At 50.4% G+C, this 16,457-nt stretch overlaps 7 protein-coding genes across 7 annotated transcripts; 5 read left to right on the plus strand and 2 right to left on the minus strand.

Moving 5' to 3' along the window:
• Window positions 1-156: 156 nt before the first annotated feature.
• On the plus strand, window positions 157-780 carry BDR25DRAFT_312537 (cytochrome b5; the record flags this gene model as incomplete). The annotated part of the gene is made up of 3 exons (XM_033691305.1): window positions 157-166; window positions 216-243; window positions 300-780. The coding sequence occupies 3 exons, from the start codon at window positions 157-159 to the stop codon at window positions 778-780; spliced, it is 519 nt and encodes a 172-aa protein (XP_033550322.1).
• Window positions 781-1,589: 809 nt separating this feature from the next.
• On the plus strand, window positions 1,590-2,324 carry BDR25DRAFT_132484 (uncharacterized protein). The gene is made up of 3 exons (XM_033683866.1): window positions 1,590-1,839; window positions 1,961-2,028; window positions 2,212-2,324. The coding sequence occupies exons 1-3, from the start codon at window positions 1,704-1,706 to the stop codon at window positions 2,251-2,253; spliced, it is 246 nt and encodes an 81-aa protein (XP_033550323.1). The 5' UTR covers window positions 1,590-1,703; the 3' UTR covers window positions 2,254-2,324.
• Window positions 2,325-4,195: 1,871 nt separating this feature from the next.
• BDR25DRAFT_302362 (kinase-like protein) lies at window positions 4,196-7,252 on the plus strand. Its single transcript, XM_033689776.1, has 2 exons — window positions 4,196-5,005; window positions 5,057-7,252. Exons 1-2 carry the CDS (start codon window positions 4,503-4,505, stop codon window positions 6,888-6,890), a joined length of 2,337 nt encoding a protein of 778 aa, XP_033550324.1. The 5' UTR covers window positions 4,196-4,502; the 3' UTR covers window positions 6,891-7,252.
• Window positions 7,253-7,593: 341 nt separating this feature from the next.
• BDR25DRAFT_341529 (uncharacterized protein) lies at window positions 7,594-10,194 on the minus strand (the record flags this gene model as incomplete). The annotated part of the gene is made up of 3 exons (XM_033693611.1): window positions 7,594-9,518; window positions 9,610-10,026; window positions 10,136-10,194. 3 exons carry the CDS (start codon window positions 10,192-10,194, stop codon window positions 7,730-7,732), a joined length of 2,265 nt encoding a protein of 754 aa, XP_033550325.1. The 3' UTR covers window positions 7,594-7,729.
• Window positions 10,195-11,210: 1,016 nt separating this feature from the next.
• BDR25DRAFT_132563 (uncharacterized protein) lies at window positions 11,211-12,055 on the plus strand. The gene has a single exon (XM_033683867.1). The coding sequence runs from the start codon at window positions 11,275-11,277 to the stop codon at window positions 11,746-11,748; it is 474 nt and encodes a 157-aa protein (XP_033550326.1). The 5' UTR covers window positions 11,211-11,274; the 3' UTR covers window positions 11,749-12,055.
• A 164-nt stretch (window positions 12,056-12,219) lies between these two features.
• Window positions 12,220-13,525, minus strand: BDR25DRAFT_302363 (aldehyde reductase 1). Its single transcript, XM_033689777.1, has one exon. It carries the CDS (start codon window positions 13,333-13,335, stop codon window positions 12,331-12,333), a length of 1,005 nt encoding a protein of 334 aa, XP_033550327.1. The 5' UTR covers window positions 13,336-13,525; the 3' UTR covers window positions 12,220-12,330.
• A 1,137-nt stretch (window positions 13,526-14,662) lies between these two features.
• BDR25DRAFT_352905 (uncharacterized protein) lies at window positions 14,663-15,285 on the plus strand (the record flags this gene model as incomplete). Its single annotated transcript, XM_033695077.1, has 4 exons — window positions 14,663-14,815; window positions 14,877-15,014; window positions 15,089-15,220; window positions 15,256-15,285. The coding sequence occupies 4 exons, from the start codon at window positions 14,663-14,665 to the stop codon at window positions 15,283-15,285; spliced, it is 453 nt and encodes a 150-aa protein (XP_033550328.1).
• Between the last annotated feature and the right edge of the window lie 1,172 nt (window positions 15,286-16,457).

Below are 16,457 nucleotides of genomic sequence, written 5' to 3' on the forward strand. Positions count from 1 at the left end.
TTGATGGTGTTTCTGTCAGCCCCTCGGACTTGGGTCCTCCTCCGCCCTCAAATCGCCGCCACCCCGCGCCACTAAGCACACTGCCAGCTGTCCAGTCCATCAAACCCCAACTCGAGCGCTGTTGCCAGCTGCTGCATATAATTCTCAACCTCAGCAATGGCAGATTGTGAGCGATCCCGACCTTTGTGGAGAGGCTACCAATTAATACCCTCCAGCGTCTTCTCCTCCCCCGGCTGCTGAGGCGTAAGCAGTGTCAAACGCCGCGTTCAGTAGGACTTGTACAGCTAACAGACGATTAGAGCTTCTGTCATCACTCCCATCAACCTGGTTCTCCTCTCCCTATTTGTTGTCCTGGTCTACTTCCGCCTCAAACCCGCAAAGCCGCAGACTCTCCCAAAAGCCCCGCCGCCCACCGTCTTCCGTACATTCACCCCACCGGAACTGTTCCCTTACAATGGCCTGAACGGCATGCCCGTGTACCTTGCGGTTCGCGGGCGGGTCTTCGATGTGACCGCTGGCAAGAATTTCTATGGTCCGGGTGGTCCCTATGCCAACTTTGCGGGGCGAGATGCCAGCCGTGGCCTTGCTTGCGGTAGCTTCGACGAGGACATGCTGACCGAAGATCTCGATGGGCCACTTGATACTCTGGAGGATTTGGGAGAGGAGCAGATAGAGGCCATGCGCGGCTGGGAAGAGAGGTTCTCGGAGAAGTACCTTGTTGTAGGCAAGTTAGTTGCCGTTGGTAGCGACGAAGCAAAAGCAGCAGCCGCGCAGAGGTGAACAGACAGCCTAATCAGCACCCAGCCGTCGAGAGTCTCGGCCATGTTAAACACGAATTGAGGTTTATGAATCCAAGCGATCGCAAGATATAGCCTCAGCCGTCGTGCGCACTTGGATGGTATAGTCCTTCGGATCGGAAAAGGAAGCAAATTTCCTCCTCCAAGTACTTCCCCTGCTCTTCTTCAATTTTCGAGGCCTTCTTGGAGTTCAAATATATGGGTGACCTGATCCAGGCCATGGAACTTAGGCATGATACAATCTCAATTGAACTGTCTCATACGACCGCGTATGCCCAGCGCATCTTCCGTCTATTATCGTTTGCCAACAAATCTCGCTTTCAGTTCGGTTTGCTAGAACTATATTCCTAGCACGAGCGCTCGTCACTGAATTCTTCCAGAATATGAGTGCTTAGTTGTGTTTACTGTGCGCTCATAAATTAGACGTTCTATCAGGCCAGTTTTTTTCTAAGGAACCCCTTCGAAGACAATTACGAAGATCTCGGTTATCCAACATCACATTTATAGTAGATCAACATGCAAATGTCTCATCCTTACGACTAGGAACAGAAGAGGTTGTCTATTGTTGGTTTTGCTCGTTGGGTTTTGCGGCCAGAGCTCATGCGTTGTGTTTCAGCCTCAATGCAGGGTGCCAATCATCCGTGACTCGCATCTACAGTCGTATAAGTCAGCCTGCATACAGAGAGGTTCTTTGCGACCGGGAGGTAAAGTCTATTATGATTGCTTAATCGGGACTAGCGCAACTGTCACCTCTTGGTCGTTATTGACAATCTCCCACCTCACTCACATCCATCTCTCCTACACCACCATCCAAATCTACATCAATTTCTGTTTATCCATCCACGCATTCTATTAAGAGGCGCATTCGAACTCATCATTATCTTCACAGATTCACAAACTTCAACAATGGCTCCATCCACTACTAAAGCGGGCGCTGCTAAGGCGAAGGCCGTCAACGGAGCTGGTGTTAAGAAATCTGCCGGTCCCAAGTCTGGCAAGAAGGTGAACGCGAGGAACGCAATGGCAAAGATGCAGGCCTACTGTGAGTTTTACCTTCCTCGAGGCCCCAAAAGACGCGTCTGAATCGCCTTCACCACGCGTCGGATGCCACCCCCCTCATTCGTCCACCATCGCGCTGAACATGCGCTAATTGCTGTAATCAGTCAAGGAACATCGCGCGGAATTCAAGGACTTGTCATTCAAAGACCAACAGAAGGAGCTCGGCAAGATGGTGAGTTTGATCCAACGTTTACGTGTTCTCTTGTTGCTGTCACGTGCTGTACCCTGGAAAACCTCTCTCGTTTGCTTTTTCACTAGAAATTTGTTCTTTCCTTAACCTTGACAATTTTTTCTGCTCCCTTCGCAGGGTTTTCAACTGTCTTTGACGGGCGCTGAAACTAACACATTCATGCAGTGGAAAACCGCACCCGAGAACCCAAAGACTCAGACTGCCTAATTAGCTCTGCCATGCATCACTTGCTGGTCCCTTTAGTAAGGGTTACGGACTCGTTCTCTATGCCTGAGCAACTGTCTGCAACCACTCCCCATACAATTGGTAGTGCGCCTCATCTAATCCAGCGCATTATGTCCACCAAGACTCATGTATCAAAATGATGGCTTGTCCCCTTCAATTCGTCTCTATTCCCAAAATTCTTCCCCATGATTATTATTGTATTTTTGGTCTGCCGGGTGTTTAGTGCTTGGGCGAGTCTGGCGGCATTTCCTTGGGCTGCACTATGCAATGGGTTCCGTTTTCTTCTCAGATAGGCGCTGGTGGACGGGAAGGAAGCAAGGCCGGATCCATGATCCATTGGAGGCATAAGCAGTTTTACGGGCAATATGGATGATTTCAACTTCTAGTGCCTTCGCATGTATTGCTTGTGTTGTTCCTGCAGTTGGCGATGCATGCAAAGCTTTCAGGCTAATTGGGTACAGATCGATGCATGATGTCGATGGCGTCGAGCAGTTCGATTCGCTCACAGGTCTACGGAAAGACTCCGTGTGGCGAGATGCGAGGCTCTCCAACCGCACCGGCCAACCTTGGATACCAGAGAGCACTCTTTCTCTGTCTTCCCACTGCGCCTCGCCTATTCCTGAGGCACAAGCCAACGAATCCTATCCCTCAGCAGCTTCATTCGCTTCCCCCTTGATATTCCGCTAGAACGTGCTCGTCTACCTTTTCTTCCACTTAAGTCGTTCCAGCTAACAACGTTCGTGTAAATAGACCCCTGTCAGGAACAACCTCCCATTCAACAGCTACATAGCATTGAACCGCACGACATTCTACTTTGAAAAGGAGCATCTCTGCACATGTATTAGCTACTGTTCAATCCTTCGCTCAACATTCCTCGCCTCCGGGCGTAAGAGCGGTGGGACGGGCCATTATTGCATCCAGAGATGCATGCGGAAGCACGTATGAGAGCCGATGCCGCCATGGTGAACTAAGGGTAAGCCGTTTCGCGAAGTTACCGATTCTGCGTCGCTAACACTATATCTTGGCCAACTGGTCCCAGTTTTGCTCATACCTTCTGCTCATGGCCTGCTGTGAGGGCCTAACCTATTATGTGCGAAATTTTGAGCAGGCTCGACATAATTTGATCCAAAAAACATGGTTGCATACTTAGAGCCTCTTCCTAGTGCTCACAATTGGTCAGAAGATCTCGCACAGCCCGAATATACCGTAGCTTACGCTTCCGTCATTCCTCGTGGCCAGGGCCCGCATGGTTGCACATGCCTCTGAGGCCGAACATCAAGATAATCCGACATGTTAATGAAGACAAGAGAATTCGTCCAGGGATTTCCACAAGATACTAGGTCCATAAGAAAGCAGACTAGAGAGGACAAACGCCTTAAATATGCAATAACAGAGCATCAGGGCTGTCATGAAGCCCGAACGACATAAATAAAAAGCTATACCTCTCATCGTTACATCTCGGTTTCGTTTTCTGGTCCCAGTACAGGCATGGCGTGAATTCGTCCTCCATACGGAAGGCTGTCATTTTCATGCATTGAACATTTTGCCTAGGGTTGAGGCTGTGGAGTTCGCAACGCTCTCACTCAGCCGAGTATGGAGTCACCAGTAAGATGAACCATGTCTGAAAGCAAGTTATAGGTGAGAGCACCCGAGGATAAGGAGATCTAGATTCCCATGAGTTAATGATCGTGACCATAATGTTTACCAAGGTCATACCTGCACGACGTTTCTAGCTAGCCAGCTTCTATCTTGCTCTCCCCAAGAAGGTCCGCCCCAAATCCGTCCAATACACCCATTGATGCCATGTCTGCCTAGTATGATTCACCGAGAATGCACGCGACGGGCTGGAGACGGGGATTCACGTGATCGCTTAGTCACTTCGCGGTCCAAATTCGGTTGACTTCACTTTTGACCAACGCACCTCCCCCACCTCCGTCCCACCTCCTCTGACTTCATCTCGTCGTCACCTCGCAATCTTGGCTCCACGATTATATCCTCCACACGCTCCGCTCCTGTCTCCTCTTGCGTCCCCGACTGCCTTCGCGTCGCTCCTTTCCTACCACGGGAGGCTGAGTGACCCGAAGTTGCAAAGGGCCGAGAGGGTACACAGTCAGTTCCAACACACGCTTTGACCCCCGCATCAAGAAGAAGACTGACGCGCTGTTCTTGAAACATCATCCCAGGAACCTCTCTACTCTTTCATATCACATCACCTCAGGTCGACAGCAAGAATGGCCTCTCAGCGATACAAGGCAAATAGCTTGCACCGCTCCCGCGAAACACCGATTGACAGCGCCCCTAGAAATGCCGCTCCCGCTCACTGGGAGCGAGGTTGCTCCGGCAGAGACACCTCCAGTCACGCCTCCAGCCGCCAGCAGCAAGACCGCAACCGTCCGCGAGACCGTGACCGCAGCCGATCACCCTACCGCGCTCCTCGCGGCTCCGAACCTGAGCGACCGCGCGACTCGCACAGCCATAAGCGGAAAGCCTCTCGATCACCATCTCCTTACCGCCGCCCTCGCGGAGAGGAGCATCGGAATGACGATGATGAGAGTAAGGACGGACGCCGACACGAAAAACACGCTGATGATCGGGGTGCGTCTCGCAAGTACAATGATGTGAATCGCCGTTCTCGAATCTCCTATGCGGATCTGGCAAACAATGACAGTAATAGCTCGTATGAGCACACTTCACAGGCCACCTCAGATAGGAACGGTGTCGATGACACCAAAAAGTAAGACTTGTTCCCCACTTACAATATATATGTACTGACTGCCGATATCAGAGCCGCCAATCGTTCTCAAACACAGTCGACCGACACTCGAGAGCCAGAGATAGAGGTTGCCCCTCCTGCGGACGAGGAATCCGAGATTGAGAAGCGAAGGCGGAGGCGAGAGCAACTCAAGGCCCGCTTTGGGTCACAGCCACAGTCTGCTCTCCTTCAGCAAGTTCTTGTTCACAATGCATCAGAAAGCAGTACTCCAAATATTGTCTCACCTGTTGACACGCCAGACAAGTTCACATTGTCACCCACCATGTCCCCCATGTCTCCAGATGTTCGGTCGCCGGATAGTCAGATGCAGGATTCGCCGGGTTCGCCGGATGTAATGGTCCTTGACCGAGAAGAGGTCGCCGGCGGATCCGATGGAATCAGCCCTACGGCGGATAGCCCGTCGGCTGCTGAGTACGATCCGACTCGAGACATGCAGGAAGATCAGGCCCGGGCCGCCCAACAAACGGGAAGGCCAGACCTCTTCACCGGTGCTTCGAACAATAACGGTCCTGGACAACAGGAACAACTGGCGCCACCGAAGAAGAAGACTAAGAAGGAGATTGATATGTTCGCCGACGACGATGAGTTCGAAGATAATGAGGACATCCAAGAGGAGACACATAAACCAACAGTTCTCGATGTACGTCTGCTTGACAATTGGGACGACGCGGAGGGCTACTACAAGGTCCACCACAACGAACTCGTTGGCCCAAGCAACCGCTACAATATTGTCCAAACTCTTGGCAAAGGAGTCTTCGCAAACGTTGTCCGCGCCTCCGACATGGCCTCAGTCGGAAATCAAGGAACGGTTGCGATCAAAATTGTTCGCAGGAACGACTTGATGAAGCAGGCCGGTTTCAAGGAAGTTGGGTTTCTAAAGCGCCTGAACGAGGCAGATCCGGAGAACAAGCGGCACCTTGTCCAATTCCTAGGCAACTTCGAGCACAAGTTCCATTTCTGCATGGTCTTCGAGGATATGAAGATGAATCTCAGAGACCTTCTGAAAACTGTTTCCGGCGGCGGTTTCGCTCTGAAAGCCGTCAAGTCGTACGCTCACCAGATGTTTACGGGTCTTAAACTTCTAAAGGATTGCCAGATTCTACACGCAGATCTCAAGCCCGACAATATCCTCGTCTCCCATGACGACAAGACGGTCAAGCTTTGCGATCTTGGTACTGCTATCGACATCCGCGACAACAACGAGCCAACGCAATACCTTGTCAGCCGCTTCTACCGCGCCCCAGAAGTCATTCTTGGGATGGAGAGGAACTACGGCATTGATATGTGGGCTATTGGATGCACCTTATTTGAATTATGGACGGGCAAGATTCTTTTCACTGGCAACAGCAACAACCAAATGATCAAATCGATGATGGAAAATCTAGGCTTCTTCACCGAAAAGTTCCTCAAGAAAGGCGACCCCAATATGGTTGGCCAGCACTTTTTGTTTCCTCCGCTCAAATTCGCCAGCAAAGAAGTTGATGAGTTTGGGCAACAACGCCTTCGCGCCCTCGACCCTTGGAAGAAACCTCCTAAAGACCTCCGAACCCGAGTGTTCAACGCAGCAAAAAACATCGTCAAAGACCGACCGATGGATTCCGAATTAAACGATTTCGTCGACCTCCTTCTTGCGTGCCTGAATCCGAACCCTGATAAGCGAATAAGTCCAGAACATGCACTAGACCACAAGTTCTGCAAAAAGGCGAGGCTGGCCCCGTCGAATCCGAATACCAAGCTCGGTAGCTCAGGAGGCACTTTCAAGCCCAAATCGGTCAAACCGTTGTCGGCGAGACCGACAGTGGTCAAACCGAATCCGGCAAAGTATGGGTTTTCCCTGAAAAAATAGGTGCTTTTTCCGGTAATTAATGGATGGAAAGCAGTAGATGGGAGGTGGGCTTTCATCTGTGCATATCTCTTCACTCACCGAGTTCATTGGTTGGTTGAGGACTTCTCTTCTACATGAAAGGCTTCTGGAGAGTAGTGTGTTTTCGGATCGACGGCGGAAGGCATCGTGTGGCCAGACGGCTTTTGCGTGATAGAGCTACGGCTCATTGTTATTTGGTGCTATGGTTACTAGACATGACAGACACTATGTGGTAGTGGGTGGTGTGATCATTTCCAGATCAGACGGATGCAGACAGTGTTTAGTGGTTAGTTAGCAAATGGTTTATCGTAGAGGTGGTGGATCGAATATACCCAGTGAAGACATGTTATATACACGGCTTGATTTTGTGATTCATCGGCAATGTGATTTGAGACTGATGATGCATGCTTGATCCTAACTGTTTATAGAGAGAGAGAGAGAGCCAGAGTCATAGATTAGTATAATAGATTAGTACATGCACCAATTATCGCATATGAGAGATGTCGCCAGCTCACAACAACAAAGTCATATACTTGGTGCTCGAGGAACGTAAGCCTGGTTCTTCAACAATTTAATGATAGACGGATACTGTCGCATTACACACTATTTATATATCCTATTGAAACCCTCCTCTATTTGCCAACGAAATCAACGCGAACCGAACCAAACATATTGGGTATCCCTTGAAGATAACAAACGACCGACTAGTTCATCCTTACTTTCTCCCCTTACACCTGATAATGCTTCAATAAAGAGAAGTGAGCGAGTGAGCGCTGCGCGGCCTTGAAATGAGACGAGAATAGACCGTAACAGAGTATATATCAAAACATCTCCCCGACACCAACAACCTTCCTCCCCCCTCTCCCAAAATGTCTGCATCCGAGCGACCCTCCACTAAATCCCTCGCGATCCCCAATAACGTCGTCGATGCTGGTAATCCATTCACTTCCTATCTTTCCATTCCCATCCCCCTCAGCGCCCCAGCCACTATCATCTTTGACCCCAAAACTGCGAGCCCGGTTTCTATCCGGTTTAATCTCGTACACAATTCCACTATCCAAAGTCCCTAGGAATCCATATACCGTCTTATTAATCCTCACCGCGCCTTTCGGATCTGTTACTCTGAAAACCATAAACGGAACTTTCCTACTCGCTAGAATTCTTGCTTGGGCAGCGAGACGGGATTGTGCGGGACTTGCAGCCGTTGTGATGGGGAAATCGAGATTGGGATGGGGTTTGCTGAAGCGGGGAGATGGGAACGGAGAGTCGATACGTGGGGAGCTCGAGTGCGGAGCTGGGGGTTGCGACGGATGTTTGGATATAGAGCTGGGGCGTGAGGAAGCATGGTATGAGGCTAGAGGATCGACAGCCGCGGCGATTTTGTTCCAGTTCCAACCGCCATTCTGAGTGTGGCTCTGGTTCTCGTTCTGATTTGGTGTGGAAATAATCGAGTTCCTCGGCGGACTCGTTAGAAGCGCAGTGTCGGATGGGAGCAGCGCCGTGGCACGCGGTTTGCACAGTGCCTGGACCAATCCTTGCGGATCATGTGGTATTCTCACTTTCTTGAGTTCGGGGAACAGGCCTGTTTTTATGCTCATCGCCAGTAGATTCGTCGCTAGGCAGCAAAGGGGTTCGGAGTCGGGGAATGGAAATCTGACCGTTGGTGCCTGTGGTGCAAATGGTGAGAGGAGGGTTGATGGTGGGCCGGCTTGGGATTTGATCTCCCAGTGGAGGTAATTCAGGGTAGGTGATTGGAGAAAAGGGATAGGTGCATCCTGTGGTAGATTGGGCGCTTTTTGCTGGGAGAATGTGAAGCGCTTGATGGCGGTTAGATGAGGGCTTAGAAAGTTAGATAGAGTCACTAGATTGGAAATTTCAAGGTCAATGAGTGTGAGGTTTTCGATGGTGGTCGGGATATTCGAGGTTGCAAAGCGTTGGAGGCCTTTGTCGTTGATGCCTGGAAGGTTTTCGAGACGGAGGGATTGAAGATTCAAGGGAAGGGCGTTGAGAGTCATGCTCGTGAATGAACTAGCTGGTAGATTCGATATCGATAAACAACGAAGCAAGGGAAATTGTCGGAAGGCTCCAATGACGGCGCGGAAAGTCAAGGGGGTGGAAGCGCATGATTGCTGATGAAGAACTAGCGTCGTGAGATTAGGGTGGTTGGAGTTAAGATCGAGGAAGCGTTCTGTCGGATCCAATGCAGCATGATAGTAAATGTTACTTGGGTCGTCTTCCTCGTCGGAATCTGATTCGATATCGTCCTCAGAAAGTATCCACATGCGCTCTTTCAGACTCTCCCTCGTAGAAAGTGCATGGGACAGCCGATCAAACGTGTGGGTGAATGGTGCATGAAACCCGTCCAGGCGCTCAAGATTTGGACACGCCATTACAACTGACGCGACCAAGTTTACAATTTCCTCTTTCTCGATGCCTGCGTTCTGATACAAGGTCTGGATGTCGGGCATATGGAGCTCCCGTACGCATCGCGCCAGTGCCTGGCGTTCGCGGAGAGTGCGTCGAAGAAGCTTAAGCCGGCTCGTGCCTTTGATTTTGAGTTTAGGCATTTTGGGGTGGTCTTCATTAGTTAAGACCCAGACTTTGCGGTACCTAAATTTCGGGGTCAGTTGACTTCATTGCTTTTCAACGCCTTCAGAGTCTACACCCAACGCGGGCCGAAGAAATAACTGGCACAACTTACAATTGCAATGTAGCCGCTCGATCCCAAGCCCGACTCGTCAACGAGAGGTTATATAGATCTTTCAAATAGCACGATGAACACGCCTGGTTCTGTCCAAAGTGCAGACACTCCAACTGCTCCAATATGCAATCATACACCTCTCGGGGAAGTTTCTTGAACACATGGGCGGGGAAAAGATACTCAGGCCTAGAGCGTCGCCATACTGGGTTCTTCTTGTTACGTTCCAATTCCCAAGGCGTCTTGGTAAGGCGGGGTATCTCAAAGCCGGCTCCAGAGACGCTGGTGCATGTGGTCACTGAGGAGGTCCGTGACCGGGCTGAATGGGTTGTGAGGAAGGTGAAATGGGAGGATGAAGCCGTAGAGACAGAGTTACGGGCTTCTATTTGATTGGTAGTACAGGGGCGTGGAGCATCACATCTGAGAGCAGTGTTAGAAATCCATTGATATGGTTATCTAATATCGACGTGCCCTCAACGGGCAGCGCTTGAAACAATTATCGATGATATTGGAAGAACAGACAACTCACATGTCAATAGCATGCTCAGCCGACAGAAAGTCTCTCTGAGGGGAAAGGAGTCGCAGCATGGTGAATGAAATCGCAATGCAGTACTCAACAGACTAAAGGGCGGACTCTAGGTGGAGGTATAGTGCTCTCCTGGTGGCGAAGAGGGGTGAATATGGGAAAGAAGGAAGGAATGAAGGAAGGAGCGAACCACGCTTTTGCGCCAGACAAATGCAGAACGGAAGACAGGCAGGAGGAGCAATAGCAAGACATAAAAGGCTTCATGGCATCCTACGCCGCGCCTTCCCCATGGGCGGCAAATCTATCAGAACCCTGGAAGCCTTCACACGCACGCCTCCCACGCACGCACGGCCCTCTCCCTCTACTCTCATCCTTCCCCTGTGAACCACCAGCCTGCCGATCACCCAGGGAATGACGAGTTCGTGCAAACGCTAAGATCGGCTCTAATCAGCCTGGTCCAAATCTGCGAGCAATCATGAATCGATTCCCTCAGCCACTGGGCGAATCGTGCTGGCAACACTAATCCTGTCATGGTAATTTTTGACAGGCGCCAGGCCTGCCCTCAGGAAATGAGCGGCTGGGCGGTGATCTTTGAGAGTGTTTGTCGCCGGCATGCATGAGCGAGAGGCGTCGCTGGTCAATACGCCACCGGCGTAGGTTTTGACGCCGTGGTGTGCGGGTCTCCGGAGGATTGAGGACACACTGATGGTTCCTGGTGGATAGCGGCAGAAGCAAAGAGACAGCTGATGAGGACTCAGGGCGGGCGCGGAAGAAACATTAGGGCTGGGTTGGTGGTGTTCTCGTCGTGCATCCACGCCGCAATTTCTACATGAGACAACATCAGACGTTGTGCAAGTCGCACGGCAGCCTTGCACGACTTCGGTTTCCATGGTTAATAGATCTAGCAAACGATGAACCACAGGTCACCCTCTCGGAGTTAAGATAGCGCTGATACTTCGGCCAGTTTCCTGGTCGGCGATCCATGGGACGATTCATCACGGGAGAGCTGACTTGACGGAAAGATGTTCCATGAGATGAGCGCCACGAATCTCTCTGCAACCTGACAGGTCAACTCGACAGCAACCATATCCCGACAAAGTCTGCACACATCCGCCTCAGCTTGCAAGTTAGACGCATTGTGCATGCCCACTGTGCTGCTTCCTTTCCTTATCCACCATGCTATACATGCCCACAACCTTGAACAAAAGTCCGTCCACTCATCTCAAAAGAAAATTCTCCTCAGCACATCCATCACCAGCCAAACCAATATTCCTTCTTCCTCCGGACAAATCGACAAATCCCACGCACGAGCCCCTGATCTCACTTCAAACCCTCCTGATCCTTCCCATTCCTCCCAGCCTGTCGGGTCCTCTAGCGCTCCAGCCCTTCCGCATCCATTCCCAAGGACCAAGGTAAGGTTCACCGCGCCAGTTTCGCAAGCGGCGAAGACACGCGGTGGCGAGTTCCGCCTCTGTCTGCTGTGTTCAGTGCCACGGATCCATGTGTCGGCATCCTGGAGAAAATGTGCCGTGAGCTGGGCTGGACCTTCTGGTCGCATGAGCAGACTCCAGGTACCAGGCGCCAGCATCCGCACACGGAGACGACGGATTGCTTGAATGTCCACCGACGTGATTTGCATCCACCAGCCAGCCCACTCATTTGACCTAGCGTGCGAAGGGAGTAAAAATAACATCCTTGATCAGTCGTACTAGGGGAAGCTGGAAGTCGTGCAAAGAGCCAGTCATATTCCGCCGAAGTATCTCCTCCCCCTACCCACCCACTAGAGCCGGCTCGAGCGCGCCGAAGAAGACTCTACCCACGAAGCTGAGATGGCTGGCAAAAGGGCCTTTTGGCAACCTGCCTTTTCGGGAAGGAATTTCCAGCGAGCAGGATTCATGTGTAGAAACCTGCACTAAAATGTCGTGAATTTTTAGCGTTGACGGGAGGCCGGATTGGGGCATTTGCCAAGACAGTGTGGAGAATGCTGGCGTGAGGTAAAAGAGAACCAAAGAATGGACTGGTGGGTGTGATGTGCAGGAGATCTTTTTTTTATGACGGCTGGGATCGCTGGTTGAGAAGGAGAAATGTTCTATGTGACTTTTGGTATCGGTTATCTATAGTAAACACTTAATCGTCTTGTTCTTCCATGAACGCCTGTCTGGAAGACTGTCAACTAGCCCAATCACACAGCTCCAGCCTTACTCGTTCAACTTGACAAGTCCACTCTTGTCCTCGCCCGGCCATACATCATATCCAAACGTATCTTTCATGTTCACGAACCTCGTGTGCCTTCCCTTGGCTACATTCTCAATAGCCTCAAAGTCCTCCTCGCTCAACTCTGGAACTTGCCAATTGCTCTCGATCCTCGAAGGCGTAGAGCTCTTAGGCAGGACAACATATCCCCTCCTCAGACCCCACGCAAGAAGCACTTGAGCAAGATCGTATCCGCTCCGCTCAGCAACCTTGTTTAACGTAGGATTCATCCGCACCTTCTCGCCCGTACTCGGAACCTGATTCTGGGATCCCAGCGGCGAGTACGCAGCGGGCATGATACCATTCTGAAAGCAGTACAACACAAGCTCGGCATTCGGCAAAAAGGGATGAATCTCAACCTGATTGACTGCCGGCTTGATTTCCGCAAAACCCAACAACTGCTGCAAACCCTGAATCGTCCAGTTGCTCACGCCAATTGCTCTCGCTTTACCCGACCTGTTAAGCTGCTCCATTGCCCGCCATGTGGGTTCTGGGTTGGACGTGAGGGCCTTTTTGATGACATATTTCCCATCTTGCCCGATTTTCGGCATGTTTTTCTCATTTTTCTCGACTGCAACCGGCCAGTGCACGAGCAACAGATCCACATACTCCAGTCCCAATTTCTGCAGTGAATCCTCACAGCTCCATTGCACTTCCTCTGGCTCATGGAGATGGTTCCAGACTTTCGTCGTGATAAACAGATCTTGCCTCTTCACGCTCGGGTTCGATTTGAGGAAGGCTTTGATTGCCTCGCCGACTTCTTCTTCGTTTCGGTAGAACCATGCGCAGTCGAGATGACGGTAGCCTGTTTGGAGGGCGTGTAGGACGGCGCGGTAGGTCGAGCCCTTTGCGCCTTCGTTGGCAAAGGTACCGAAGCCGATGGCGGGGATATTGATGCCGTTGTTGAGGGTGAAGGATTTAGTGTTGGCGCGGGGAGTGAAGGAGCCCATTTTGACTCAAATGATTGAGAGAATGAAAAGAAGAAACTTAGGTAAGTATAGCAGAGGTCAGCTTAGACAGATGTGACACAAGACCGAGTTTGCGCTCAACCCTCTGAATAAAAAGTGCGAAAGTTATATGAATAGGGAGCACCATCGAGACACCTTTTAAGATATACCTCATCCACCCCAAGCACGAAAATCCGCAAGAAAAAAAGCCACCTAAAACAGACTAGAAAATGCAAGAGAAACCGAAAAGAACGCTTTAACCTATCTGCTGGACCCGAGTACCCAACATACCCAGGTCTCCATAAATTAACCCTTAGGTACAGTTGCTTTCGCCAAAAGCGGCCCGCTAGCCAGCAACACCACGAAAACGTTCTTCACCGCATATCTCACCTTATGACGTGGGAAAGTGGATCCTCAGACCGGAAGAGCCCGCTTCCAATCCTGGTAGCGTTTCGCATTTGTAGGACAGTATCGAATATATTCTAGATTCTCTCAACGAGTGCAAGTTTTCTGCGTGTTTCTCAGATGCAAAGGCGCAGAGGAGAATTTGTGTCACGGCTGATTTCCAGGAACAAGCGAGACTCACAAGAAGTAGACGCAATCGGCAAACGGGCGTAGCAGACAGCGGAACCAAGCTCACAATTCTAATGTCATAGAAATAAGGTTACTGGCCGGCACAAAGCGAGCTTGTAATTCCTATCTAGAACCGAGCGTTTGGAGACGTGAGATTTTTTCATTTGAAAGAACTTCTTCCGGCAGGATTAAAAACAAGCATTGATAGCCGTTGTGGGTCTTAGGGCGTGTATCATTCCGCGACACTTATACCTACCTTTGATTACGACCTCGTGGCTTCGAATAGCTGCGGCGTAAGATCCTAGAGAAATCCTAATGATCAGCGCCGCGCACGTGTAATATAGATGATGCCGCTATAGACCCTAGTGTGGATCTTGCTCAGCTTGTCGAACTTCACGGCTGAGAGGTGTACGAAAAAACAGAGCAAGATTTGCAGGGAGGCTTTGAAATATTTGGAAGAATGATGGCATTGTGATGTAATTGGGAAATGTTTACCTGGTTGGTGGATGTATACCATCAAAGGAGACACTATTGATCTCATCATCATTCAACAACTATTTTCACCCCCCAGACCACAATCGACAGTAGTTAGCTATTCTAATACTCATCTTGCCTGACTTTGGTACCCAATCTCCTCTTTCACCGGTCAAGTCGCGAGACAGCAATCGACTCGCTCGTGTCGCAAGCCACAAGAGCAGTTTATCTGTTGGAAGCCGTGGAAGCACAATCAGCATCCAGATCGACGGGCATGCGCACAATGCCATCGAAGTGCCAGCCACGCGAAGCTTCATTTGGATGTACCATTGCATATGCACAGTTTGAGCTTGTCTCTATCGATAAAGAACTAGTGAAGTCCCATCTCATTTTTTACTTTGTTGCTTATTCCAAGATCGAAGCGCCAATCAAGGTTGTCATCGATTTATTACCTAGATGGAGGATGGCCTCCACGGCGGGGAGTCCCCTCTATTCAGCCTACTCTGGACATTCTTGCCGCCCAGATACAAGATCCACCTGGGGAGAAGGTTCGCGAAGTAGAGGACATGGCCTTTATTTTCGACATCGATGGTGTCTTAGTCCACGGTGACCGACTGATTCCAAAGGGTAAACGCGTGCTCGAGATGCTCAACGGAGATTAAAAGGCTTGGATAAATATTCCCCATAACTTCTTGGTCAACGGATCTAGAAAGCCCGAGTTGCCCCGAGTGCGGCACTATCCAAGATCTTGCATTCTCTCATCCCTACTGATCAGTTCATCCAATCGCACATGCCGATGCGGGCATCGGGGGAGTTCTACAAGATTGTTCTTTTAGTCGAGGTGACGTCTATAAATGCCGAGAAGTGGCGGAGAAGTATGGCTTCGAAGACATCTTCGCCCCATGAAATTGTTGCCTGGAATCCTACTATTGCTCCACCCTAAGTGTTCACGGATGAGGAACAAGCAGCCTTGAGACCTCGTGATTTCTCTAAGACTAATATTGACACCATTACGGTCTTCACTGAGAGCCGCGACGACGCTACCGACATGCAAATCATCATGGATCTATTGGGGGACGCGAAGGGCAGCTGGAGACTATAACTAAGGATCCTGTCTCTCAAAAGAATTTCCATATATTTCTCTCTGGGAGACCTCTTGTGCCCCACTGAACACCCAACTCCCCCTACGTCGCAAAGCACCTTCCGGATTGGCCTCGAAGCTGTGTACAAGGCTTTGACTGGCGAGGATCTCGGATTGTCTACGGAAAGCCTGAATTGGCCACCTACAGGTACGCCGACGAAGTCTTTGCCAGTTGGATGAAGCTAATCCATAACGACGAACGTCTTCCCAGTAATATTTATATGATGGGAGACAGCCATCTATCTGATATCATCGGAGGTGATATGTATGGCTGGAACACCTGCTTGGTGCGGACCGGTAATTATCAAGGCGAAGGTATCGACGAAAACACCGGTGCAAGCTTTGGTTTCCAACAACGTCCTCGAAGTAGACCAGACTGCGGTCAGGAAGAATGTAGGTATGAACTCCCGGTTTGAGTTTGACGAAAGGATCAGTTTCGTGCTGGACGGAAACGCTGTTTCCGCTATTGAGTGAAGGGCTATACTCTACTATTTGCATGGGTGGCGTTTGGTCCATAAACTTGACTAGGCAGATATCCAGGCTACGATTCTGAGTTCCCATGTTCATAAATAAAGAGTGTTTCCTGGTCCAAAGTTTTTTTTCCCCAAAGACGCTGATTGTGAGGTGTTTGTTTGGAAAAAAAAAGACACATTGATCCACCATTTGCCTCCTCGTACTTAAACTGTATGGTGCAGTAACTGTGCCTGTGATATTGAAAAGGACTATAATCCCTTGCTCAAGCCGGAAGTAGGCGATCTAACATTTCAAGATTTGCTTGCTCGTTCCCACGCTTTGCGGGATGCTTGCGGATTTTCACATCAAGCACCGCGTTCGGCTCCGGCATATCAAGAGTGGGCTCAGATACCAGTTCCGGGAAGTGCTCCTTCGCTTTTTCCAGGACCCATTGGGCATCGGAGTATTTCTGTTCAGCAAGTAA

This window comes from Lindgomyces ingoldianus, assembly GCF_010093535.1.
Source record: "Lindgomyces ingoldianus strain ATCC 200398 unplaced genomic scaffold BDR25scaffold_9, whole genome shotgun sequence".
In the NCBI taxonomy this organism is placed as follows: domain Eukaryota; kingdom Fungi; phylum Ascomycota; class Dothideomycetes; order Pleosporales; family Lindgomycetaceae; genus Lindgomyces; species Lindgomyces ingoldianus.